General features: G+C 38.4%; 2 protein-coding genes across 2 annotated transcripts in view; one reads left to right on the top strand and one right to left on the bottom strand.

Moving 5' to 3' along the window:
* Window positions 1-247: 247 nt before the first annotated feature.
* LOC139735855 (signal recognition particle receptor subunit beta-like) lies at window positions 248-10,748 on the top strand. The gene is made up of 5 exons (XM_071646601.1): window positions 248-335; window positions 1,072-1,166; window positions 3,085-3,245; window positions 4,600-4,791; window positions 8,459-10,748. Exons 1-5 carry the CDS (start codon window positions 248-250, stop codon window positions 8,673-8,675), a joined length of 753 nt encoding a protein of 250 aa, XP_071502702.1. The 3' UTR covers window positions 8,676-10,748.
* Window positions 10,749-15,275: 4,527 nt separating this feature from the next.
* Window positions 15,276-26,809, bottom strand: part of LOC139735872 (solute carrier family 12 member 9-like) — a 36,821-nt gene continuing 25,287 nt past the window's right edge. The window contains exons 9-12 of the mRNA XM_071646620.1: window positions 23,013-23,137; window positions 21,986-22,178; window positions 20,635-20,959; window positions 15,276-19,461 (exon numbers count right to left, since the gene is read on the bottom strand). Of these exons, the coding sequence (XP_071502721.1) occupies window positions 18,617-19,461; window positions 20,635-20,959; window positions 21,986-22,178; window positions 23,013-23,137 (1,488 nt within the window). The 3' untranslated portion in view covers window positions 15,276-18,616. The remainder of the gene's footprint in view (window positions 19,462-20,634; window positions 20,960-21,985; window positions 22,179-23,012; window positions 23,138-26,809) is intronic.

Here is a 26,809-nt window from a genome sequence, read left to right on the forward strand (position 1 = left end):
TATTTACTCGGATCAGACCGCTAGGTGCGGCAGCCTTGCATTGAGCGAACCCGCTGGCGCCTGTGTTTCGATGGGTCGCTGTGCATCAGTTGTTTAAAACTTGATTTTTGTAAAAAAGCGCAGACAGAATTTTTTCTTCTTTTCATCATGGAGAGTGGACATGTTTGTGTAACAAAAAATCACTGTGCGAAGTTGCGACAATTTATATGTCAGATTTGAGATGAATGAAAAGTGAACAGGGAGCCTCATGAGTCGCTCTCCTCGGGGGCCTCATGAGGCCTGCGGAGAGCCTTATGAGGCGGAGGGGTGCTCGTGCGGGGGAGCAGACCTCATGAGCGGGTTTCCCAGACTGACATGGCATAGACTCACTATTGCTGTGACCAGCTGGCAATTACAACATGTTGTGAGCATTTTCAGAGTTGAAAATTGGCATAATCCATGTACGTTTAAACTAGCATTGTGACTTCTGTCCTAGATCCATCATGTCAGTACTGAAACCAAACACACTGTCCATCAGTGGGAAAAAAAAAATCCTGGCTTCATTCAAGTCTGACCACCACCAGAAGTAAAGTTCATTGACCACTCTACGGAGGCATTTCATGAAGCATTTTGACGGACAAAGTTGTGAGACAAATTTGCTTTCAGCCAATCAGATGCAAGAATTTAATTAGCTTTCCTTGTACCAGTTTCTCAGAAAAATATCCAACCAAAACACTTCATTTTCGTGAGTTGCCACTAGCATTCAATGCATATAGTGTAGACAAGAACTTTCATGCATTTTAACTTTGCGAATCTTGGCTCTCGCGAAATTTGCGAAATTAAAATGCACGCAAACATTCCTCATTTTACAATATTGCATGTCACTGTGTTCAGTCAAAGTTACTACCAAGGATATCTAGAAATTATCGATGAAATTGTCAAATAATCCATTGTAATACTTTCGATCATTGTGGCTGAAGTGTGGCCATACCTAGTTTTTACTGTTGATTTGTACAGGAATATGATGTGTGATCTTCATTCTATCTGCTTTCAGAGTCTGAGTTGCTCAACCATTTTTCCTTTTGTTTGTAGTTATCCTCAAGATTTTCTCTGGAAGGAGAAATAACAGACGTTCAATTCTGTTGGTTGGGCTATGTGAGTCTGGCAAGACCATGCTCTTCAGTCGGGTAAGTGAAGTAGATATTACTGACAATCAAATCCTTTGTACACATGGGCATTGCTCAGTATTAAACTGGCATACTTAACCCTTTGAACCCCGCATTATTTGAGATGGTCGTGACCCTCACCCTGCATTATTTGCACATATTGAGCATATTTTGCTAAATGACTGAATACATTGGTAATACATACAAAAAATACAACAAAAACAAATAACCACAGGTCTGTGAAGTGTGGTTATGATTACTCCAATTTTATTTGAGCTGCAATAATAGCTCAGCATGACAACAATGATTATAATCATAATGTTAATCAACATTAGTAATGTTAGCTATAAAAACAACAACCTCACTCCCTGACTGTGCCACGCCCCCTTGACTTCGACGATCACCAACATGATCACCTCCAGCTCCAGCTCTAACGGCATCCCAGCTGCTATTTCCCCCGCTTATACCCGGCTAAGATTGTATATCACCTTGTGCAGCACCAAGCTCATTCGTTTCATCTACAAAATCACTGCTTTGACTATAATATGACTTGTCAATAGCTTCCTCATAATCACCAGATGATTCACCTAAGATTATCGCACGAGCCTCCTCTGCAGAATCTGCATTTTCATAGCTCAAAACTTGCAAATCCAAACTGTAATCAACGAAAGTATAGACCGAAGAATCTCTCCGCATCGTTGTAATGAGATGGCGTCCTATTTAGGGGGTCACCTGACAGTTAAAACTCAAGTTATCAAAGTCACATGATTTCTGGCCGGTATACCGGCCTTTAGGGTATTTGCACGTTCTGCGCGCGGCCGGTTTTCCGGCCTTTCGGGTTCAAAGGGTTAACTTCCAATATTAGCAGAGCAGAGGAGAGCAGTATCCACTTACTTGCTAATGGAATATGTAGCACTGAGTGAATTTCCAACATAAATGACTGGATATATTAAAATTTTGAAAAAACAACAACAACATATTTGGAGTAACATTGAACATACCCTTACAAAGGGAATGTAAAGAAACAGTTTAGCAATAACTGCATATAAAGATTTGAGCAAGTAAGACAAATTTTTCAGGAAATGACCATGTGAATGTCAGTCAATCATGTTAATGTTCATTTCGTGAGAACATCAAAATACAGTAGCTGTGTCATACATAAAATACTGCTTGTGTATTTAGTCTTTATTAATATCAAGTTTTTTCTCATTTGGCCCTTCAAATGTTAACCTGATGTTAACCCGTTGAGGACAAGCTGATTTTGCTACAACACAGATTTCCCATACACACTTGCCTGAGTATACTCAGGACTAGTCTTCAACAGGTTAAATAGTGAAATGGTAATAAGTTTCCAGTCCGTCTTTGTTTTCTCAAAATCTCGTAAAACAGCTTTGTGAAGTATGTCAGAATTGCTTAATTGCATGAGAATTCCATTTCCCACGAATGCACCTAGCAAATGAAGAAGTTATTCCACAAATGTGCCGTTAGTACAGCCCTTGCTTGACAGCATTCTTTGTTGCATAATCCTGTATGAAGGACCATGTTGCTCAGTGCTGAATGAGAGGTATGACTTTCTAGAGCATGGTAAATCAAGTTTGTAGTGGATTGTGCTGCATCTTTTACACATTAAAGAACATTTTGATGTAAAGATTTGTAAATAACATCATTTCATATTTTCAAAGCAATCTATTTCATCAAATCATGATGCATAGCATTTTTAAAAGTTATTTTAAACCTGATGTTTCTGGAGTCAGTATTGTTGTTTAGGAATGCTCCTTTCAGTGTAATGTTTGCCAAATTTTGGAAAATTTTCTTCCACCAGTATATATCCACAGCAGTGTATAGAGGGAATTCTTCCTGATATTTCTAGCCTGAAACAGTTTGGTGCAGATTCATCCATGGTTACATTTGGATTTTGTTTATATTGATTGTATTCCAGCTTGTTTACAAAAAATCAGTAGAAAGCTACACATCAATCAAGGAGAATGCAGGCCCTTACCTGGCAATAGGTCAAGGGTCCATGTCCCTAGAAGTCATTGATATACCTGGCAATGAAAGATTGAGGATGCAGTTTTGGAATCGCTTCAAGCACCAAGCCAGGTAAATATATTATTAATTGTGGTATGGATATGACATTCTGATGTTCCATTTTGCCATACATGCCATTCAAATGTTACAAGTTACTTTTTAGCACACTTGAGCCAAAGACTCATGGGAGCTATTATGATCATTCACCACCTGGCATTCATTATCCGTTGTGTGTCATGCTCAGCATAGGGAAGTGATGTTTAATTATACTCTTTATATGCCATGGTGTAAACCCCCTGTGTGCCACATTCTTCTCAGACAGCAGCGTAGTCATGCTTTTGAAAAACATTGTTTTTCAAATCTTTGTAACTTCCATAGATTTTTGTTACTGTGGACATGTAATAAACAAAAAGTTGTAGAGAAACTGCCAAGCTTTGCTTAGATGTAAATTGTGTGACAAAGCTATGATTGTTTTTTTTTTGTTTTTTTGTTTTTCCAAATGACCAGTAGCTACATTATTGTAGAGCCATGACTTTTGCGCACAAAACAGTGACAGAAACTTAGAATTTACTAGCAAATCCACTAGGGAATACCACTTGATAGTCAATCAACATGTAAAGTGCAAGGTACATTTGACAGGCATGGAATCTTGAGAAACGCTTTCAATGTATCATGGCATTTGGCAAGTTATCGCTCGGTTTGGGCGGGTTTGTGCGTTTGAGCAGAATATGCGAACTTGGCACACTGTTGACCGAGTCAGGCGTGCGAACATGGCACATAAAGAGTTAATACAATCAAATGAAGAGCATGCTTACTTTGAATTAAGTGAACTAGGTTGGCCGCCACATGTCTGTGTCCTACTACTCCCTTGGGTCTCCTTACTGTTTGCTGGCTGCATCAGATGCCCTTTCCCTGCTTTAGCTCCAACTTGCTCCAGTGGTACTCTTGACACTTGTCGATATCCTCACCTGAACTTCTTGTATGCTACGGTATGTCAAAAGTTGGTTCTCCCAAACCCCTTTCTTCTGCCCTATTTTATATGCTTGACTCCCCAAGTCTTCTTCACATTGGGCTGTTTACTGCCTTCATTTCAGATGAGGCATGCCAAGCAAAACCAAATTAGGGTCAACAAATCTCATACATGTACTGTACTTGCCCTCTATTGACTAAGCCACTTACTGAATCCTAAATTAGAATGAACCTCACATACTTCTCCACCTCCTTATGCTAGTTAGAGTCTGGTCCACACATACTCAGGTGCACCATGCTCATGCAAATTTCTCACCTGAGTTTGTGGCTGCTAGGTCGAATTATGGGCATTATTTGTGTAATTTGCACTCCTTTTCTGTTCTCACTGCTGCCTATTTTGAAGCTATTGCATTCTAACATCTGCTGTTTGTCATTGTTTCTCATGCTGTCATCCCAGGGGTGTTGTCTTCTTGGTGGATAGCTCAAGTATCCAGAAGGAGGTGAAAGAAGTGGCAGAGTATCTCTACTCTTTGCTCAGCGATGAGGCCACTACCAAAAACTCTACACCATTCTTGCTGGCCTGCAACAAACAGGACATTACAATGGCCAAGTCCAGCAAGATCATACGTACACTGCTGGAAAAAGAGATGTAAGTGAAATTGTATCAATGAAACATCAACTGTACAACCTTTTCTCATACATTTTATAATTACCTACCCTCTGCCTTGACCTGTAAAAAGGGGAGGGAAATTGTGAAAAGATGTAGATTTAGCCACCGTCTCATCCTGTAGGAGGAAAAATGGTGATTGCAAAAGGATAATGATATGGAATAATCTATTCCCATATTAGAATGTCAGAAACAACTTGAGGAAGAAGTAGATTTTAGAGCGTTGATGTTAGTTTATATTACCTGAAAGAAGACAGTATTTCACATAGATTCATATGATCACAAAACTTTAAAAAAAAGTGCAAAATGCTGAAATACTAAAACTTCATAAAACTCGAGAAAAAGTAAGAGATTCTTTCAAAAATAAATGAAAGGAAGAAAAGTAATTGCACATGTGATGTCTACTTTAAGTTACCATGTTTGAAATTTTTTTAAACATTGTTTTAAATGCGAGTTTGTGGCAATTTTGTTGAAAGTTTGCTGATTCATGTGATCCCAATACAGGTTTCTCCCTACGCTTCTGAATTGAAGAATGATATACAGTTAAAAACGCCTAAGTCGACATCGCATATGTCGAATGATCGCGCAAGTCGATGATTTTAAAAAGTCCAGATTTTTCCCCATTGACTTACGTGTATTAATTCACTCACAAGTCGAATTTTAAGTCGAATACTCGCTTAAGTCGATGAAATTCCAAGAAAACACTTTCACGGAAAAACCATTGAATTCACCGTGCCTAAGTCGAATAAGATTTTATTGTGTAATAAATGACTGTCAAAATAACGAGACGCCAGTTTTTGTTTACATACAGTATATACCAAAAGAAACTTTACGTTAATAAACATTAACGTTTCATTAACGCAAGCGGTTTCACCTGAATCGTTAGTAACGCAAACTAACGATCGGGAAAATTAACGTTTGAAGTAACGATGAGTAACAATCCCAAGCGCAAATTAACGATGTTTCATTGACATTAACGATAGGTAACACAAGAACTCACGCGAGATTTTGGTTTCCGTTACTGAGACCTGGTGAAAGGACGACGTAGCCCCTGCCGAGTGTAGCGATCTATGCCTTATATTTAGCGGAGTCTTTCCGCGAATCGAATCACGATTCAGCCTAGATTTCGTGAATAGTTAATTTGCGACCGGGGTCACCAAAAACGCACGCCGGGCCACCGAAAAAGCCGGATGTTTGCCTTCAGTTTTGGAAATGAACAGCGGTAACAATCGGCTCCATAAGATGCTAGAATAAATGTCAGATGTTTGCTCTTAATTGTGGAAATGAATAACGGTAATTTTCGACTCCGTATAATAGTAAAATAAATGTCGGATGTTTGCTTATACTTTTGGAAATGAATAATGGTAAGATTCAGTTCCGTACGGTGCTGAAATTAATGTCAGATATTTGATTTTGCGTTCGGAAATGAATAAGGATAAGATACGGCTCCGGAAGATGCTGAAATAAATGTCGAATGTTTGCTTTGACGTTGGGATATGAATAATAATGATATTCAACTCCATACGACGATGAAATAAATGCCGGATGTTTACTTTTACGTTCAAAAGTAAATAACAATGACATTCATCTCCGGAAGATGCTAAAGTAAATGTCGAATTATCCCTTTGACGTTCGGAAATTAATTACAATAATAATCAACTTCGTACGATGATAAAATAAATGCCGGATGTTTACTTTTACGTTCGAAAGTAAATAACAATAACATTCAGCTCCGGAAGATGCGAAAGTAAATGTCGAATTATCCCTTAGATGTTCGGAAATGAATAACAGTAATAATCAACTTCGTACGACGATGAGATAAATGTCGGATGTTTGCTTTTACTTTCGAAAGTAAATAGCAATAACATTCGGCTCCAGAAGATGCTAAAATAAATGTCAGATGATTGTTTTTACGTTCGGAAGTGAATACATGTAGCAGTAATATTTTTCTCCATACGATGCTGAATAACTGTCGGATGTTTGCTTTTAAATTTCAGAATAACAGTAACACTTAGCTGCGTTTGATGGTAAAGTTAATGTTTGATATTTGCTTTGACGTTCGGAAATGAATAACAATAGTATTCAACTCCGTCCGATGATAAAATAAATGTCTGATGTTTGCTTTTATGTTCGAAAGTAAATAGCAATAACATTCAGCTCCGGAAGATGTTAAAATAAATGTTGAATATTTGCTTTGGCATTCGGAAATGAATAACAATAGTATTCAACTCAGTACGATGATGAAATAAATGCCGGATGTTCGCTTTTACGTTCGAAAGTAAATGACAATAACCTTCAGCTCCGGAAGATGCTAAAATATATGGCGAAAGATCCCTTTGACGTTCTGAAATGAATAACAATAATATTCAACTCCGTATACGATGATGAAATAAATGCCGAATGTTCGCTTTTTTACGTTCGAAAGTAAATAGCATGTAACATTCGGCTCCGGAAGATTCCAAAATGAATGTCAGATGATTGCTTTTACGTTCGGAAGTGAATAGCAGTAACATTCTGCTCTATAATTAAGATGCTAAAACAAATATCAGACATTTGCTATTTAACATTTCGAAATGAATAACAATAACATTCAGCTGCGTTTGATGGTAAAGTAAATGCCGGATGTCTGCCTTGACGTTCGAATATGAAAAACGGTATAACATTCGGCTCCTTACGATGCTGAAATGATTGTCAGATGATTCATTTCACTTTCGGAAGTGGACAACAGTAACATTCGGCTCCTTAACGATCATAAAATAAATGTCGGGTGTTTGCTTTTGAATTTGGAGATCGAATAACAATAATATTCTGCTCCTTACGATGCTGAAATAAGCAACAGATTGTTTCTTTGACATTTGGAAATGATTAACGGTATCATATCGGCTCAGATGATAAAATAAAAAGCGGATGTTTGCTTGCACGTTCGGAAATGAATAAGGATGATATTCAGCTCCGTAAGATCCTAGAATGAATGTCAGTTGCTTGTTTTTACATTTGAATATGATCAATGTGGATAAAGTGTCTTGCTGAAGGGCAAATATCGGGCACACCGCTCCAGCTCTCGGCTCCAGAGTAGACAACATACATGTACATTATACATATGTATGCGTGGTGTAACTGTAAGTCGATTTTTTTTCGACTTACGCACAAGTCGAAACTCGCCTAAGTCGATGTGTTTTGCTCAGTCCCGAGAAAATCGACTTATGCGAGTTTAACTGTAGTTACGCTGGTTAGAATGACCTGTCATATAGTTTTGATATAAGAATTCTTACTGTTACATTAATAGTGTACCATCGGCTGAAGAGGCATATCCCTCCATTGCAAATTCTCGCAATTGCAACTGAATTTGTTATCAGAAGTCATGTAGTATCAAGCTAGCATGTCTTAAATTTCAGCACAAAGTATCTATCCACCTGACTACCAATAACCAGAAGTTCTGACAGCTTGCCTGGTGATTTCTTTGTTACAGTGATGAAAACTTCTTAGCAAAGCTAGGGGCCAATAGAGAAAAAGTTATGGTCACACTCCACTTTGTGTGTGTGTGTGTGTGTGTGTGTGTGTGTGTGTGTGTGTGTTTGTGTGTGTGTATGTACATATGTGTGTCCTCCCCTCTCTGTTTATGTCTTGCACTCTCCTTGTTTTTACGTAGGAACACCTTAAGAGTGACTAGGGCAGCAACCTTGTCCAGTACGGATGGCTCTACCAGTGATGCCCAGGCCTTCCTTGGCAAGCAAGGGAAAGACTTTGACTTCTCACACCTGTCCAACACTGTTGACATGGTTGAGTGTAGTGCTAAGGGCACAGGAGGAAGTGAGGACGAGGGTGACTTAAATACTGTCACTGAATGGATTGCTGGTCTCATTTGATGACCACTTGGCAAAGAATGCTTGAATAGCAAAAACAGGACTGATAGCAACACTCTTCCTATTTTATGGATCTATACTGCTTGGTTATATTTTTTCCACATTTAGAATAGTGTTATCAGTTATCACTAGTTCATTTTGAAAGTAGTACCCTGTACTAGTGAATGAATGCAATATAATTTTTTTTTTCTCTCTCTCTTTTGTTAGGAGTGGGGTTTTTGTTTGAAAGAGGAAAATAAAGATGATGCAAGGTTGTGCTGAAGCTCAGCAAGTACATTTATCAAAGTTATAAATGTTCACTGTCAACTGCAGAACGTTTCAACTTAATGTGTTTTTTTTTTCATTTGGTTTCTAGACTGCACTATGACCATTTTCTTGCCCAATGAGCTCTAAAACTAGCATTCATTTGTTGACGAGCTCTTATTCCTCTCTAATGTAAAACTGTTTGTGTTGACACCTCAGAGTTACCAATAGCTCTACATTAGTAAGTACTTAGGGCATTGGCAATGTCTATAAAGTGAGAATGAAGTCTTCTCACAATTTTTGTGATTTAACAATTTTTATTGTAGCTTGTTGACTCTTATACTGGCCTTTAATATGGTAAAGTTACAAGGCAGCTCTCGCAAGTAGGACAGGAACTAATGTAAGAGAACAGTAAGCTGACTGCAAAGTTAATCTATGCTTGTGCACATAACACTGACTCACCGCATCAGCAGTTTTCAGTTTCTTCGGTGATTTTTCTTTTGCACATAGCTCAGTCTGGAAACTGGGCAGAAGCAATATGGTACTCATAAGATTCTGGTATCTATGGAAGTACTGGGCTGGAATTTCACACAAATATCAGTTTGATGAGTAACATTTTTACAAATTGGAAATATTGAGTGTAAGAATTGTGGTTTATGATGACAAACAAGGAAATGAATGGGTTTCAAACCTGAATTGAGAATTCTGATGTTGAGCTGTGTCCATCTGTGGGTAAAAATAATGAGATTATGTACTGTTCATTGTCCTATGCATTGTACAGGGGAACCTCGTTATAAGAGCTGCTTGGAACCACTGAAATTTCCTGTTGTTATATCATGGATTATAAACAAAGATATAAAAGAAAAGGGGCGTGAAAAAGTACCTTGATATATACAGTATCTCATTATTGCGAGGTTCCACAGTATTGGTGTCTGTTTCTTATGAAGTGCAACAATTTTTCAACTATAAAACAAGGAAAAAAATCACATGCCCTGAAAAATGAAAGAAAAGCATATCTGTCGTGATTCACTTCCACACACGTATTGCATCTAGATCAATCTAGCCTCTGTCCAGTATGAAACAGGTGGAGAGACGGAGATGATTGGTTGTACAGCATAGTCAGGCAAACTGTCTGTCCTTAGTTACGGGCTTCCATCCTGAAGTGAAAGCTCTGTAATATCCACAGTCTATGAGATCGGTGTATTGTAAATTTTCAACATTTACACAATGAGCTAGAGACAAATATCAGTTGAATGGAGAAGTTAATGGTCAATGCAGTAACTTTAAGACTCTTTATTGCATTGTACTGGAAATTATGTAGTCGTTGTGATTAATGTTGTATGATTTTGTTTTAGTTTTTTGTTTCTTCAGGCAGAGCAAGTAGCTTCAATTTGTTGTATGCGATGACAATACATGAAAAGAGGAATTGAGATTTTAAATGTATGTGCTAATTTCTGAAACATTAACCTCCATGTATGAAAAATAATGCATTTTAGTTTTATGTTTGACTGGTAAAGAATGTTGATGCAGGATAACATGCTGATTATTGACCAATAGAATTTGTCTTATTTGAAACATTTCATCTAATTATTTGTGTTCCCAAGCATGGACTATGCGTACCTGGCCTGTACTGTATGTTTGTTTTCTTCCCCCACCATCTGGGTACAGGTTTTTTGTGTTACTGTGAAATAGTTTGAATGAAATTTGTGTTTCTGTCACAGGAGATTGACTGACTTACCCTTGTTCATTTTTGTTTTCTCTAGAAACTTTTGTTGTCGCAGCAGAACAGTGGAGGGTTCCTCCCTTCACCCTTTATGTGTTTGTTTGTTTGTTTTTGTGGGGGTTTTTTTGTTCTTTTTTCTGTAAAAATAAAATATGTTGAAAAGTCATGTGATTGATTTTCGACTTTAAAGTCTATTTGTAGGTTTGTTTGTTTATTTCATTTCCTGTTGTATTAAAGGTACAAGCGTATGTACTCCAAGGTCTGTTGTAAATGGGATGTGACGGCAGAATCCTTGTAGCTTTGCCTCAGCAGCGGGAGTATGTGATCTTTAAGGTTATCATTTCATCTGAAAAAAAAAAATGAAAAAAAAAAATATATAATGCTATTTCCAGCCATAAGGGGAAATGCGGAATAAATGATAGTTTGGGGGGATTTTTAAAAAAAGGTATGAAAATATTCAGAAAAAATGCAAATATTGCCCTTTTAAAAATATTATGCATTAATATGGGCTCAGTGCAGAATTGAACTGACAAGAGCACAATATGCATCTTGTACCACTTAATTCTGTATGTTTTTTCAGAAAAAGCAGATACACATATACCTTAATTCCCCCAATGACCCGTTTTCTATGCACATCCAATATACACTGTATACAGTGCACTCCCGTTATAACGAAATGCTCGGGACCGGCAGTTTTCCTTCGTTATAACGAAATTTCATTATAACCAAACAAATACAATTATAATGAAAACAAGGAAACCACGTATTTATATATATATATTTATATATATATATATATATATATATATATATATATATATATATATTTACACATGTATATTATATTCTGTTTGCTGAATACTCATCATACACTGGAAAGCTATGTGAAATGTGATGGGATAACTGTATTACAATAATAAACGCAAGTTCCCCTCAGAAACTGTGCGTGACACAAGGAGCGAACACACAGTGGTGTGAAGCGTTCACCCATGCAGAGACGCTATAAATGCTTGTTTTGCTACGTATTTTCGAAAGCAATTCGCATTTCGTTATAACAGAGCACATTTCTTTTGTTTTTCTTTGTCTGTTGCGCTGGGAAAAGACTTCGTTATAACGGAAATTTCACTATAACCGTGTTCGTTATAAGCAAATTTTGTACCATAGACTTTAATGGTGATAATTTTGGGACCAGAAGATTTACTTTGTTCCAACGAAATTTCGTTATAACCGTGTTCATTGTAACTGGAGTGCACTGTACTCCCCCTTTTTTTTTTTTTTTTTTTGCATCCCTGCCAATCTCCCTTAAATTGTATTGATGGCACAGTCCTCGATCTATACACACTATGCCATCTGTGCTGTGCCCTACTGTGGAGTAGTCCCAAGGCCCTAGATCAATGATAAGACTTTGAAAAACATTGTCAAAAGCTTAAAGGGAATCAAAAAATTCCCCTTTGGAATGAATTCCCCTTAAGATACCTCATTTTTATTTTCCCCCATGGACGCTTTTATACTTATATAATAAATATCTATATCTATATCTATTATACATGTATTTTTTTTTTTGTAATTCTTTATTTTTTCAGTATAAGCCTCGAGGACCTGGGCTTCATTTCATAAAAAAAGTTGCTACGAGACCAACTCTTGCTGCAGTGGCAAGCGTCCTCCTTGATTGCCAGCTGCTACATGAAGTTTCCACACGAAAAAAAGAAAAGAAAAAAAAAAATTGTAACATATTTTATGAATTGCTTGAAGGTTTGCATGGTGAAGTAAATGAGGGAGAAAGGCTTAGGGTGACACCATGTTTATGAGGTCCTTATCCGTATCGTTGTTTGGCAGAAGAAGAGCCTAGAAAGAAGAGAATTGAAGAGGGAAGCGACATATGGGGGTTGCAAGGAGGGCAAAAAGTGAAGTGTGTGGGACAGTAATGGGCTGGAAGTTGAAGTGCACTACTGGAGACGGTAGAGAAAGGAACAGAGAGAGTGGTAATCAAGCATAGAGTGAGAATCAAGTAAGATCAATGGAGAAAGGATGAATAATCCCACGAAGGAAAGGTAAGTTGAGGAGAGATAAGACTGTTGACAGAAGAAGAAGAAGAAAAAAAGGAATGAAATTCTTATCTCTCCTCGACTTATCTTTCCTTCGTGGGATTATTCATCCTTTCTCCATTGATTCCGCATTCCATAGTCCACATTGTTTGCCGATTTCGTTCTTCTCTTTGGTTTCATGAATCTTCACTTCTCTCTCATATCTCCATGATCTTCCAACCTTCAACTCCTCCCTCTTCCTCTTCCCTTCCATTTCATCTTTTTCCTCCTAACAATGTCCGAACATCTTACTTGATTCTCACTCTATTCTTGATTACCACTCTCTCTGTTCCTTTCACTACCATCTCCGCTAGTGCAACTTCAACTTCCAGACCATTACTGTCCCCCACTCTTCACTTTTTGCCCTCCTTACAACCCTCATATGTCGCTTCCCTCTTCAATTCTCCTTTTTCTAGGCTCTTCTTCTGCCAAGTATCAATCTGGTTAAGGACTACACACAAATGGTGTCACCGCAAACCTTTCTCCCTCATATTTCATGAAATGACACCCCGAACTACTTGCGGTCAACCTTACATGTGATGGAGTGTGGGCGTGTGTGAACAGTGTGTGTTTCTATGGCTTGTTCCTACCACTTAAATTTTCCTACTCTGTGTGAAATCATCGATAATAATGTGAATTTTACACCATCCTTTCAAATTTTCCTACTCTGTGTGAAATCATCGATAATAATGTGAATTTTACACCATCCTTTCAAATTTTCCTACTCTGTGTGAAATCATCAATAATAATGTGAATTTTACACCATCCTTTCAAATTTTCCTACTCTGTGTGAAATCATCAATAATAATGTGAATTTTACACCATCCTTTCATACACAGAGGTTGATACTGCGAGAGATGTGTAGGAGTCAGAGAGTCGGGTGGTTTCTTTCATAATGTTCTTGAAATGGCTTCAAAGGTGAGCTTTACACAGCAATTCATAAACACAGATAGGCAAGGTATAATGACTGCCAGAGTCAAAGACGAGGTCAGCATTGGAAATTTCAATGTTCACACTATACATGTACTATCATCGGCCTGGTTCATGGATAGAATACATGCACATGTAATTGCAGAATACAAACCAATAGTGTAGGCCTACAGGGTAAAATTTGAGCACGGCCTGTTCACACACTTAAAATATGTGATTCTTATACATGTACAGGCCCGTCAGTCAACATTGCATTATATTTTGATATTCCACCTCGCGCACTGCAATCACTTTTCGTCATGCATTGCCTTGGAACTTAAAGATAATAAATTATAAAGTTTTGGTACCTCAAAAGTTTTCCTGAGTTTCCTTGTCTTAGTTTGTGTTTCTGGTTAAAGTACCTTTCATATAACTAACACTGTGAGACTTACTCTCCCCAAAGTGCTCTCATGTCTGGAATAGTAATCATGCAATAACGGTTTCGTACCATACGTGTATATTGGCTGTCGCGGTACCGCGTCGAGTCAAACTAACGGCTCGTTCGAATTTTTCAGAGCCCGCTCTGCTCTGGTAAGAAACCATTATTACATGATTACTAAGACATGAGAGCACTTTGGGGCGAGTAAGTCTCACAGTGTTAGTTATATGAAAGGTACTTTAACCTGAAACACAAACTAAGACAAGGAAACTCAGGGAAACGTTTGAGGCACCAAAACTTTATATTATCTTTAACACATTGTCCTTTTCTTTAAAAATGCAAGGTAACAATTTGGAAAAAATCAATTCATTGGGATAGGAGATACAAAAATATACAAATGGATCAGGGAGCCCCCACATCAAATTCAAAGTTCTTATTTTCCAGATTCAAACTGGCATGTACAATTGTATTCCAAATCATATTGTGTTTGTATCATACATGAATCAAAACAATGCAACCTATCATGGAAATGCGAAGTGATGGACCCAAGGGCACCTGAGAAGACTATTTTCACCTAACTAAAATGTATGAAAATAGTTAACCCTAACCATGAAGGGGAAAAAAAAAGAAGAATCACAGTCAACTCGGTTTATATATGATTGAGGTCAACATTATTTCCTAAAGAGGCCACCATGGAAATTTTGATAACTACAATAATCTGATTTAAAAAAAAACAACAAATAGGATGAAACTGTTGTTTATAAACATACATGTACACTATTATGTACTTTTCAGCAAACAACTTGAATATCAAATGAAGGAAAGATATTATTCAGAGGGGTGAAGGTTCAGGTGCGAGTTTCTTCACTTTGTCTCCCTCTACAAATTAAATTTGTTAAGATCACAACTGCTGATCTGTAAATTAGCAAACATGTCGGAAAAAAGGAACCAGTCGAACCTGTCATCTACTACTTTCTGGGCACTGACATGTTTGCTAATTTACAGATCAGCACTTGCAATCTTAACAAAGTTAATTTGTAGAGGGAGACAAAGTGAAGAAACTCGCACCTAAACTTGAATATTCTCTATTTCTATGGTCCTGACGAATGAAACAATTCTATCATAGGGTTCTACACAAAATACAGACAACTTGAATCAATTGAGACAACTTGCATTTTATTTAAAATACATAATTTCCAAGTTATTATACATTATATGTACTAAAACTGAAAGCTTTCATAGCATGAAGAGTAGGGTTATGATCAGATTGCCATCTTAGAATTTGCAAATGCTCACTGGAAAACAAAAATATAAAAATAAGAGTTTTGGCAATATAAACAATTACATCGTAAGTAGTGAAACTCCAGCTGAAATTCCTTGGCCATTATCTGTATGTGAACTTCATTTTACATTTGAGGATGTGGGAATGCAACACACATTTTTCTTTCATAAAGGCTACAGCATACTTTTTTGGCTACTCAAATATAAAACAGTGATACAATATGTCATTCCTAGATAGTGGACATGGCTCAATATATTTCATCTTTTTCTCCAAGCTCAAATCAAACAGGGGCTCTGAGGAGCTTGAGGTCAGTGCCATCTTGATGCCAGTTTCCTATCCTAAAAGTGTGTCATAATTGAACTGTAGCAACCTCTTCAGGGCCCTATAAAGAATACTCTGCAAAGCACAACACAATATGGACCAAATACAAAACTAGAAGTCTCAGCATCTCATTTGAGCCTTCAGAGAAGAATGACGACAATTATTTGGCAATTTAAACAATGTCGAGTTATCGTGGGGGTTCTATCACTGCAATTACAGATCGTCTAATAAACATCTCTGCCATAATACACCAATGTGTGTACCAGTGCAGTATCATACTTTCTGCTGGGATGATTCTGCAAAGCAAAATGGCAGTTACTATGAATATAAATTCTACCTCTGTTCACTAAATAGTAAAATACTTGTCTTTAGTGCAGTGAATCTTGATACAAATATGTGTTTGTGAATCTATGTGTGTCAAAGTCTCACAATTTTTAAAGTACAAATACCATAAAAGCTGTTAATATTTTTGCATATGTGGAGGTCACAGACATTTTCGCAAGATGTTGTTGTTCCATTTGATACCAAGGCTATTGTAAATGCACTACTGCCTGTGCGTTCACAGTAATTTTTGTGTTGTTCAACTTGCAGCCCAACAGAGATTCCCAAAGTTCACAAACTTTAAACCATCGCAGCAATCCCTCAAGCTCTTACAGTAGCCTTTTTATCAAAACAGAATGAACATTTATCGAACTATAGCATCAACACCTACAAAAAACAAAAAAGATTAAATCGCACCACTGCACTTCACATGCAGTATAGCTCTTGCATAATCTACTGGCCATGTGCAGTTTACTATGCAGTATAACTTGGCTCTATTGCTTCATTAACATGATACCATGACATAAATGATGAACAGCTCCACCATAAGATTTAGACCAGACCTCCACTACCCTAGTAATTACTCTTTTGTATGCAAATTGCAGTACAAAAAAGTCCAATAGTGCTTCAATACATTGCACAATGTGATAGATATGCACAAATAATCAACTCGAATAGATAAAAATTCCCCAAAGCAGCACAAACACCAGACTTAAATGGATGTCAGTTCATATAAGATGCCCATGCTTGTTAAAACAGTACTTCCTTTCTTGAACACAAAAATCTATGTCAAACACACCGACTCCTGTTGCTGACCATAACCATACAAACCCTGAAGATGACAGAGATATCAAATATTTGTTTAACTATCTCCAGTACCCTCACAATAAAATTGATGTACATGTATAACATTGGTCAATAATTTCAAGGTATATACTGATGTTCAATCCAAGGACCAAGAAAAAAAAAGTAAAGCAATAGCATTATCTGTATCATGAGACAATGAAATGAAAAGAAATATCCCTCCCCACTTCCTTTTTGTGTTTGCCAAATCTGCCATCATAGAACCCACTCCGAAATACAAAATGTACACTATTGAAATAGCTACCCTGAAGATGCATACTCAAATACATTGTATATGAAATGTTTCACAAAAGCGGCACACTCTGGATGTCAGATGTGCAGGAATACGGTAATAACCATTCTGAGACCTGTTAGTCATCTATCATGGTTACACAGGTCACATCTGCTAGGTCTGTCTGGTCTATTGCTGATACTTTTGAAAAAAAAGGAAAGGTATAAAAGGGAAATCGTGATCCATGTTAGATGAGTCACAAACAGCTCTCATGTCATAGATTATTACACAACATCTGTCATAGATTTGTCAAGTAAGACTTCTTTCAAATTTTGCAGTGCCCCATTGTATCAGCCTTGATTTTCATCAAAATATCTTTATCATGTTAAGTAATTTTTCTGGCAAGATTCAAAACAAAAATTATTTCTCACAAAATGCAATGGTCTCATTGCATACCTTATTTCTTTGGCTTCATCAAATTTACAATATCAATGTTTCTGTGTAAGAGCAGCCATCAAATCTGTATCTATTTCCCTAAAAGGCTGATGTTTATCTTTAACCCTGTAAAAACACACTCGACATACAAACTCAGAGTATTTTTCTACATTACATAAGGCATAATAGCAAGAAAGTCTCATAATCGAAATCAAAAAGGTATGGGAATAACAAAAATAGAAGACATGATACTCAATCCAGCCTTACAGCTCATTCAGCCAGAATTACAGATATATCTCTTGCGCATGTTCCCAATGCCCATAATCATACAGGTCACTTTAAGACCATGTGCATTGTCTGCGGCTAGTGTTGTCACGTTCAAACAAATACTAGTAATTGAATTGAATTTTACTCTCAAAACAAAATGTATGCATGTCACATATTTTTGAAGTTTCCATCCAGAGTTGTTTGACACACATTACCTGTGTTTGTACAAGGTATGCTTGGGAAGGACAGACAGTCTTTGGAAAAGCTAAACATACAAAACACTGTAACAACATGACTACTGTCAAGTCTAATCAGTCTGGCTCACAGTCATTGACTTGACACCATGAAATGAAGATAAAAGTGATCAAAATTCCCCAGTTCAAACAATCACAGAGATTGTGGATCTCTTTTTTGTTTTTGATGTGTATGTGTGTAAAAACTGCAGTACTGTTCTACTTGTGCTCAAAAGCATGTAGCAAAAGATCTACACTATGCATATTTCGATTGCATTGTAGTATTATAATAAACAACTGCTGTATCTTAGAAGACATAAACAACAAAACCTTTAGAGTTTACAACTACACATCCCATAATGTAACATTGCTTGTGAGTATAATCCAGATAAAGAAAAAAAAAAAAACAAACCAAAAAACAAGTCACAAGTGGAAGTCAAATATGCAGTTATAAATATCACTAGCTTAAAATTACGTATTTCATTCTCAGGAGATGACATTGTTTCATCACAATACTAAGTGAGATATTCAATAAAAAAATCGGACAGGATGCAATGTATAGGATCTTCCATTCTTCCTCAATGAGTCCCATTTATGGCTCACAGAGACACATCATAGAACAGTAGATGTGACTTCACTAAAACCATGAACAAGGACAGTAGGGGGTAGATTCTGTGTTAGAAGATCAAGATGGTGGAGGTAGGTCATGTGGTACTGAGGATCAGCTGGTGGGAGGGGAAGGTAGCAGAAGACAACCGCAGTGGATTTGGTGTAATCAGACACCATCTGGTTGAGAGCCTTCAGGTATTCCTCTGACACTGACATGACAAGGCTGGGTGCCACATCACCATTGGGTGTGTGCATCTGGTAAGTGTTCAGGGAGGTGATGTGGTTCCAGGGTACTGTAACAATTTCGGCATAAATGCGCAGGTCACGCAGGAACTTGTTGAGTTTGTTCTTCTTCTTGGTTGTGGACTGGTAGTCTGAGTCCACACAAAGGAAGACCCTCATGCGTGTGTTTCGGTTCCATTTGGGCACCATGTGGAGCACGCAGGCTAGCTGCAGCAGAAAAATACAGGTGGTGTCTAGGTAACCAGCTAGCTCAGGTTTCAGGAAGTTGATTGGCCAGACATCGATGTACTTCTTGCCTTGGCTTTTGAGGATGTCATCACGGTCCATGTCTGGAAAGTGTCGAGCTAGGCATATGTTTTTGTGAAGGCGCACTGCATCACTGATCAGCAGCACATACTGGTCAGCTGACAGGGCTTTGGACTCCTCTAGGGTGCGTAGCTTGGGGAATTGGGCGAGTACATGGCCCATCTCCTGATCTTCATCACTGTCTGGTGGTGCAGTGAATCGTAGGCGCCTTGTTGAGTTGGAAGGTTTGTTCTCCTCTAGCGAATTCCTGGGAACACTGTCATCATAAAACCCCATTATGACAGTATTGGGCTTCATACCTGCAAGTTTACAACATGAGAGAAAAGGACTTTGGTAACACCATGGGCACAACAAATCCTAAGGATTCCACATACAAGAGCATGAAAGGAATAACCTCTAGGGCATAGCTATAGTTAGATTCATGCACATAGTGTGTGTGTGTGTGTGTGTGTGTGTGTGTGAAGTATGTATCTCAAATTTCTGTATTAGCAATGACAGAAGAGGCTCTGTATTAGTCCAGAGGAAAATGCATACATGTATAAACAAACCAATTGAACTGAACTGAGGAGGACAAACAATCATTAAAATCATAAAACATATTAAGGCATATATAAATTATTGCAGAAAATGGGTCCCGATGAAGATTTTCATCACAATTTATAATGATATCACCATCATCACTCTGCCACCAGTCATACAGGGTTTATACAAGGGCCTTACTATGAGAAAAATAAACAAAAGAAAATGCATGATGCAAGCAGCAAGAACACATCATCTACATCTACCTAACAAAGGATCAGGAACATTGGGAAGCAATATTTGGGTTTCAAAACTACATCATAATCAGTAAGCCACACTACCCTGACAGTGACTCAGCCACCACAGAGAAGACACATGACCACATGTTTTCTCTTATAAACAAAACTTGATACCATCCTGTGGTTAGAGAAGCAAACTATCAAGAAAGAATTAGTGAAGAGAAGGAATCACCCTTTTTATGCTAATTCTCTTCTCACAGTTGCTTGACTATGTATCATCCACACATGAAATGCAATCATTTTTTTTATCACTGTGTGTGTGCGTGTGTGCTCACATGTACATATATAATCCAGTGAATGGAATATGGAAAACACAAACAGAGTGGGCAGAAAGAGGGTTTTGTCATTGTAAGATTGCTGCAGGCCCCTTGGGCAACCCCCTCCCATGTAGGCTCCACCCTAGGTGCCTAACTGGGGGCTTTGGGAGTTTGGGCCCTTTGACCTAAAGGATTTTTTTTGCCAAAAATGTAGTTAGTGCATCTACACCTCACATGCCTGGCTAGTATAGGTATCCAAAAAATCCATACAGCAGTTTCTTTCTGAAATCATGACCAAAAAAGACAAACAGATGAATAGACAACTCTGCATCTGGCACCCTTCAGGGCAGAGGTATCAAATAACAAAAACAGACAAACCCTCACTGCCAATACATACCTCCTAAACCAGAGATGCGCATTAGGTGTGTGGCACCTTCACGGACACTGGGTGCTAGTGTCAGTTCTACGAAGGCCTTGACCTTCAATGTCTCTACAAGGTAGAGCCAGGCAGGCAGCTCACGTTGAATTGGGTCTGCTGGAAACTCATCCAAGAGACCAGTTTTGACATGGCCCAGGATGTAGAGGCCACTTTTCTTCATATCATTGACAAAGCGGATCAGCTGACTGGAGGCCCGAGGGTTGGAGATCAGCAGCAGCATCTGTGGCCGCCAGAATTTGACATGCTCCTTTCTGATGTCCAGCAACAACAGGTACTTCCGCACCTGGTAATTATAGGCAAATATTGGGTGGAAGATTTGATATTTAATGACACAAAACATCTTTATTCAAATTATGCATCTATTTATACATCACAGGTTTTTCTTTTGTCACACTCACAAACAATTCCTGTGGTGAAAAATCATGTAACCAGACACAGCTATAACATAAAAGAGTGTACACTTTCCTGTATTACAGAGTGAAGAAAACCTAATGACATGGCTGCAAATTATCATTCATTGAGGTATTTTATCAATACATCACTCTACATGTCAGAATACTATAACTGTATTAATTATCACACGTGTTTATATCAGTATACTGATATTGGACATTATTCTTTCCAGTGAAAAAAATTGCCCAGGTCTTCAGAAAACTAATAATTTCACTGACTATTCCAAACAGCTATCTATTAACAATAAAAACTGATTTTATCTGCTATTCTTGAACACAATTTGGTGAAAATGTGGAATTTTTTTCAGAATAGTGCTTACACTACTAGCAATTTGAAGAAAAGTATTCATCACTGCATATGCAATACATTTCATATGAATAATATTTCCTGACCTACATTGTAGGACTTGTAAGACAATTCTGCTAGTGGATGAATTTGCAATTGAGAACCACAGAGACGGAATGAGAAATAAGTGTGTCCCTTTTCCAGTGGAAAGTTAATGATTTCCCATCTTGGAGACAAATACAGTGCATTTGTGTTCCAGGGAGGAAATTTTATTTCACAAGTTGTCAATTTGGTGAATATCAGTCCATTTGCGAAACAGGCAGAAACCAAAACACTGCAAATATTCCACACATACAGCACATGGCATCCCATATTATATGCCATAATCTGTAAGATCATGAATTGTACTTCCTGGTATATTAGCAAGTCTTGTTTTCACTTGTAATTCACCTATTTTGTATTATACTAATGTTTAATGTTTTATAATATTGTAGACGTGAGGACTGCTACTATTCTCATATTCCTGAGGCATGATTAGTTTTGATAATTAGATTGTATTCTTTTGTTCTACCTGGTGAAAGATAAGGGCCTGTGAGATGTAGCCCCACTCATTTTCAGGCCCCCAGATGATGATAACCACAAGGAGAAAGAAGAAGAGAACGATAGCGACGAAGGCCAAAATGGGTTCAATCAGGAACAGCATGACGACACAACCTATCATTCCAATCAGAGCTGTGTGCCAGGAGAAGTACTTGAAAGATGGCCTGCAGTGATGACAAGCAATAAAGGGCAAAGACCGTCATTTACAACAGAAGTGATCATACTGTCAACCTTGCTTAAGCCAAACCAATTTGACTGAAGAAATAGCTTATAAATAAACCACTTATACGTGATTAGAATCAATAAAATATAAAGAGAAGAGGACTTTAAAAGTCCTTCAACTTGGCTGATTATTTGTTTTATGCGATGTTGACTTAAGCAAGGTTGACTATAGTTTCAAATTTGAACCAAGGACATACATCTTGGTATGAACTATGAACATCATTCATGCAATCATTTTACCACACAAACCATTACATACAGAAATATTCTCTATCACATTATGATAACTGATGTGAGCACCTCAGAAGTGTTGGGATGATTGTAATAATGCTTCATTTGGTCTTCAAATAAACATGAAGAGTAAGATTTGAAGTATACATGGTCTGTGTAGGTGTGCCTTTGATATGCAAGAGCATTGTGTATTCATCATTATGGATGTTCTCTGCTATACAAATGTGGTCACAAGCCTTGCAATCAGCCTGCTTTAAACTTTGAATTTTTCTTTTTTTTTCAGATAAAAAATTCGAGTTTCATGCATCTTTCGTTGCTAAATCAGGTAAGTTTTAGAAGAATCTTGCATAGTTAATTTGGTTGTTATGGAAATCATATGCAATAGAAACTTATATGCAACATTGGGCATTGTTATGGTCTGCTGCTTTACACCTCATATAAGACACTGTTTTAAAATAGCCGTGCGGGCACAATTTAAATACAGAAGTAAACTGAGCATCTATTAGTCTATAACATGAGTTTTAAAATCACTCATTCCGTCCCACCTGAAATTTGGAGCAGAAGCCACATCCAGGGCAAGGCAGGCCAAATTGACACAGGCATACGACAGAAGGAAGAAAACGGACACCAGAGGACCAATGGCATTCAGTTCTCCAATGAATAAAACCATCTGTAGGTGTGCAAGAGTGACATGTCTCAATTACTCAAACATTATATCTTACAAAATTGGGACTAAAAAAAGTTCCACATGTCCTAACTCAAAACAACTGCATGATTCACTAAGGAATTATAGAACGGGTCGAGAAAACTTTGCATTTTCATCCATCGAGAGCTTTGCCTTGGCATCTACTCACCAGACATTATAGGTCACACGATTATTACGATCACTGATGATGGCTACAGTAAACATGCTATAGCACACTCAGGTCACCGCCATATGTCATTGTGCAAGATGACTGTGGCAGCTCCAGTCAATTTGAACTTTGGTCTGAGGGTGATATAACAGCTCTACTCACAGACTGGGATGCCATTGTACTAAAAAAAAAAGGTTACATTTTTATACTCTAGATTGGAGAGTTTTGCTAGGATTAAACATTTGGATTTGACTATTAAAACTTCTCTGTTCATGAGTTGGAAAACTTTTGCAAACTTCATTCTATGCATAAATATGTCAAAACGATGGTTCCTTGTATACTCAGGAGTCCATTCAATGCATTCGTTATGGTGTTCAACATCACTTTCTTGACGATCACAATTTTGACATCTGCAACAACACTCAACTTCCTGAGAGTGTTTTATTTAAAACTGTAGTGAGAGGAACTGGGCAGTGTTAAACACAAAGACCCAATTTCTCCTGCTGACTTTGAGATCATAAGAGCAAACGGATTACACCATCTGGTGAGGAAGTATTACTTCGGGTATCACACTTTGAGCCATGATGTACCTTGCATGCTTTTAATGATTTTCAGGCTGGTAGCATGGTCAGCTAGTTGACTGTCCTCTTGGGTAAAAAAGCGCATTTCACTAGCATTATAGGGGCCTACATGAGTTTCATTACATTACATTGTCACTCAAAATATACCCCTATCCATAACTCACATAAAACTCCATCATCAATGCTATAACATAAAATCCACTCGTAAATAACTTATCAAACATATTACACAGAATGAAAAAAAGAAAAGAAACAAAACCAACCCAAAAAAGGAAATGTGGTATAAATCAAAGTTAGCTTCTTCACAATCATCTGCAAGCTTAGATCCCAAAATGGCACGGAAGTGGTGAATGACTGTTTTACTAACCAGGGATATCATTGCACATTGTAAAGAAAGATGATTCAGATTTTCCTCTCCTGGCAGGATAATCAAACACATGTATGAATGTTGGCACTGCTCTCTTATCTCATGAATCACTCTCTTTTATTCTTTCTCCTTGTTCACAGTGCATGACAGCACTCATATGACGCTGCATGTGTAATGATGATGATGCATTAATGACTGTGAAATGGAAAAATACTGCCTCAATGTTCAGCATCTCCCCATAAGTCTTAAGAGATTTTAAGTGATGTTGGAAGTACCAGTAACGTATGTGACCACTTCCCACCCCCCTGATGTGACCCACTACAACAAAAGGATACGAAAGTCGGGGGAGGACAATTTTAAAAAAATGACACGACATTATTCCCTTACTCTTCCACTTTAATTCCATATAACATGACTCATAATAGTACTCGGCTGCGGAGATATCAATAATTTTATTAGTGCATGTTGAGTTGTTTAGGAAATCAGCGTTTTGAGAAACCGCCTTCAAAGTTTTCCTTCTGACGCTATCATGATCAAGGGGAGGCAAGACAGTTTTCACCACTTGACAATAGAAGGTATGCTCCCAGCAACCTCCGCGATGTTCTTTCAAGCTTAGTGCCAGCGATCTCCGCACAACCAATCAGTAATCAGGATGCCATGCACTGACCAATAAGATCACTCCCTCGTTGCTAGGGGTGGAGTCTAGCTGTGGCGCTAAATCCAAATCTTCAGACATGTTTCTGTTCCGTTGAAAGTCAGAAAATCATGGCCCAGAAAAATATTATTTTCTTGCCTTTCCTTTGATCATTTAGCTTCAAAATTTCGGCAGATGATAGGCGATACATTAGACTACAAAATTATGCCAAAAACAGAAATCCAATCATTTTGAATAATTTTGATGGTCCAACTTCAAACTCGATTTTCTTGGCTGAGCTGTCAGTGACTTCAGGATCCTTTTGTTGTAGCGGATCACATATATCTTTGACGATGTAAAAAAGAAAAAACAACAACTGCTAAACTGTGTTATTTCTAGTGGTGCAAGAAAGAACAGACAAGAGACCCGCGGGTCACGCGCTCACCTGAGTATCGCAATTTCACCTTCCATGCATTCTTGCACACTCTTACCTGAGAACATTGGAAACTTTAGGTCTGCATATGGATCCCTCCCCCCCCCCCTCAACTCGGGGGGGGGGGGGGGGGGGGGCAGGCAGTCCTGGATCTGAATCTGCAATTAACAAACTTGGAACTAAAGTCATCAATGTACAAACTCATGGTATTAACTTTGCTTTATCATTTCTGGTTCTAGAGCAGAAGATTTTACATATTCCTTAATGTGGGGGGGGGGGGGGGGGGGGGGTGGGCCCCCTAGTTCCCCCCCCCCCCCCAAGAGGGCATGGTGCCCATTTGAAGGAATTGAGATTCTATCCCCCTAGGGATGCTACCTGCTAAGTTTGGTCAAAATTCATCTTGAGGTTTTCAAGAAGAAGATGAACATGTACAATTCAGGCTCCATTACAACTGTATTGTAGGACTTCTCCCCAGCCCTCTCCTGGGTCCTAAGGGGGGGGGGGGGGGGGGGGGGGGCACTCCTGATTCCGCTAACCCCATGAACAAACTTGAAACTACAGTCATCAATGTACTAACTCATAGTATCATCTAAGCCCTATCACTTCTGGTTCTAGAGAAGATTTTTAAAGGTTCCTTAATTTTAGGGGGTTTGGCCCCATAGGGACCCCCCAGGTGGGCAATGGAGCCCATTTGAACAAATTGAGATCCTATCCCCCTAGGGATGCTACCTACCAAGTTTGGTGAAAATCAGACATGGCGATCTCAAAGTGAAGATGAAAATGTACAATTTAGGCCCCATTAGGACCCCTCCCCACCCCCTCCCCTGGGTCCCAAGGGGGGCACCCCTGATTCCCCCATGAACAAACTTGAAACTACAGTCATCAATGTACTTACTCAGAGTATCATCTAAGCCCTATCACTTCTGGTTCTAGAGAAGATTTTTAAAGGTTCCTTAAGTTTAGGGGGTTTGGCCCCCTAGGGACCCCCCAGGTGGGCAATGGTGCCCATTTGAACAAATTGAGATCCTATCCCCCTAGGGATGCTACCTACCAAGTTTGGTGAAAATCAGACATGGCGATCTCAAAGTGAAGATGAAAATGTACAATTTAGGCCCCATTAGGACCCCTCCCCACCCCCCCTCCCCTGGGTCCCAAGGGGGGCACCCCTGATTCCCCCATGAACAAACTTGAAACTACAGTCATCAATGTACTTACTCAACGTATCAATTAAGCCCTATCACTTCTGGTTCTAGAGAAGAAGATTTTTAAAGATTCCTTGATTTTAGGGTGTTTGGGCCCCCCTGGGGCCCCCCAGGTGGGCCATGGTGCCCATTTGAACAAATTGAGATCCTATCCCCCTAGGGATGCTACCTGCCAAGTTTGGTGAAAATCGGTCATGGGGTTCTCAAGAAGAAGATGAAAATGTAAAAAGTTTACGCACGACGGACGACGGACGACGCACGACGGACGCCG

This window comes from Diadema antillarum, unplaced genomic scaffold (genome assembly GCF_040938485.1).
Source record: "Diadema antillarum isolate AM-2024a unplaced genomic scaffold, OU_Dant_1.0 seq00000604_RagTag, whole genome shotgun sequence".
Classification (NCBI taxonomy): Eukaryota; Metazoa; Echinodermata; class Echinoidea; order Diadematoida; family Diadematidae; genus Diadema; species Diadema antillarum.

What these genes read in the sequence shown, in the direction of transcription:
- LOC139735855 (XM_071646601.1), top strand. Translation starts at nt 248, where the DNA reads ATGAGTCGCTCTCCTCGGGGGCCTCATGAGGCCTGCGGAGAGCCTTAT. An exon ending in CGGGGGAGCAGACCTCATGA is followed by an intron (nt 336 to 1,071) that starts GCGGGTTTCCCA and finishes TTTTGTTTGTAG; the next exon opens with TTATCCTCAAGATTTTCTCT. An exon ending in ACACTGCTGGAAAAAGAGAT is followed by an intron (nt 4,792 to 8,458) that starts GTAAGTGAAATT and finishes GTTTTTACGTAG; the next exon opens with GAACACCTTAAGAGTGACTA.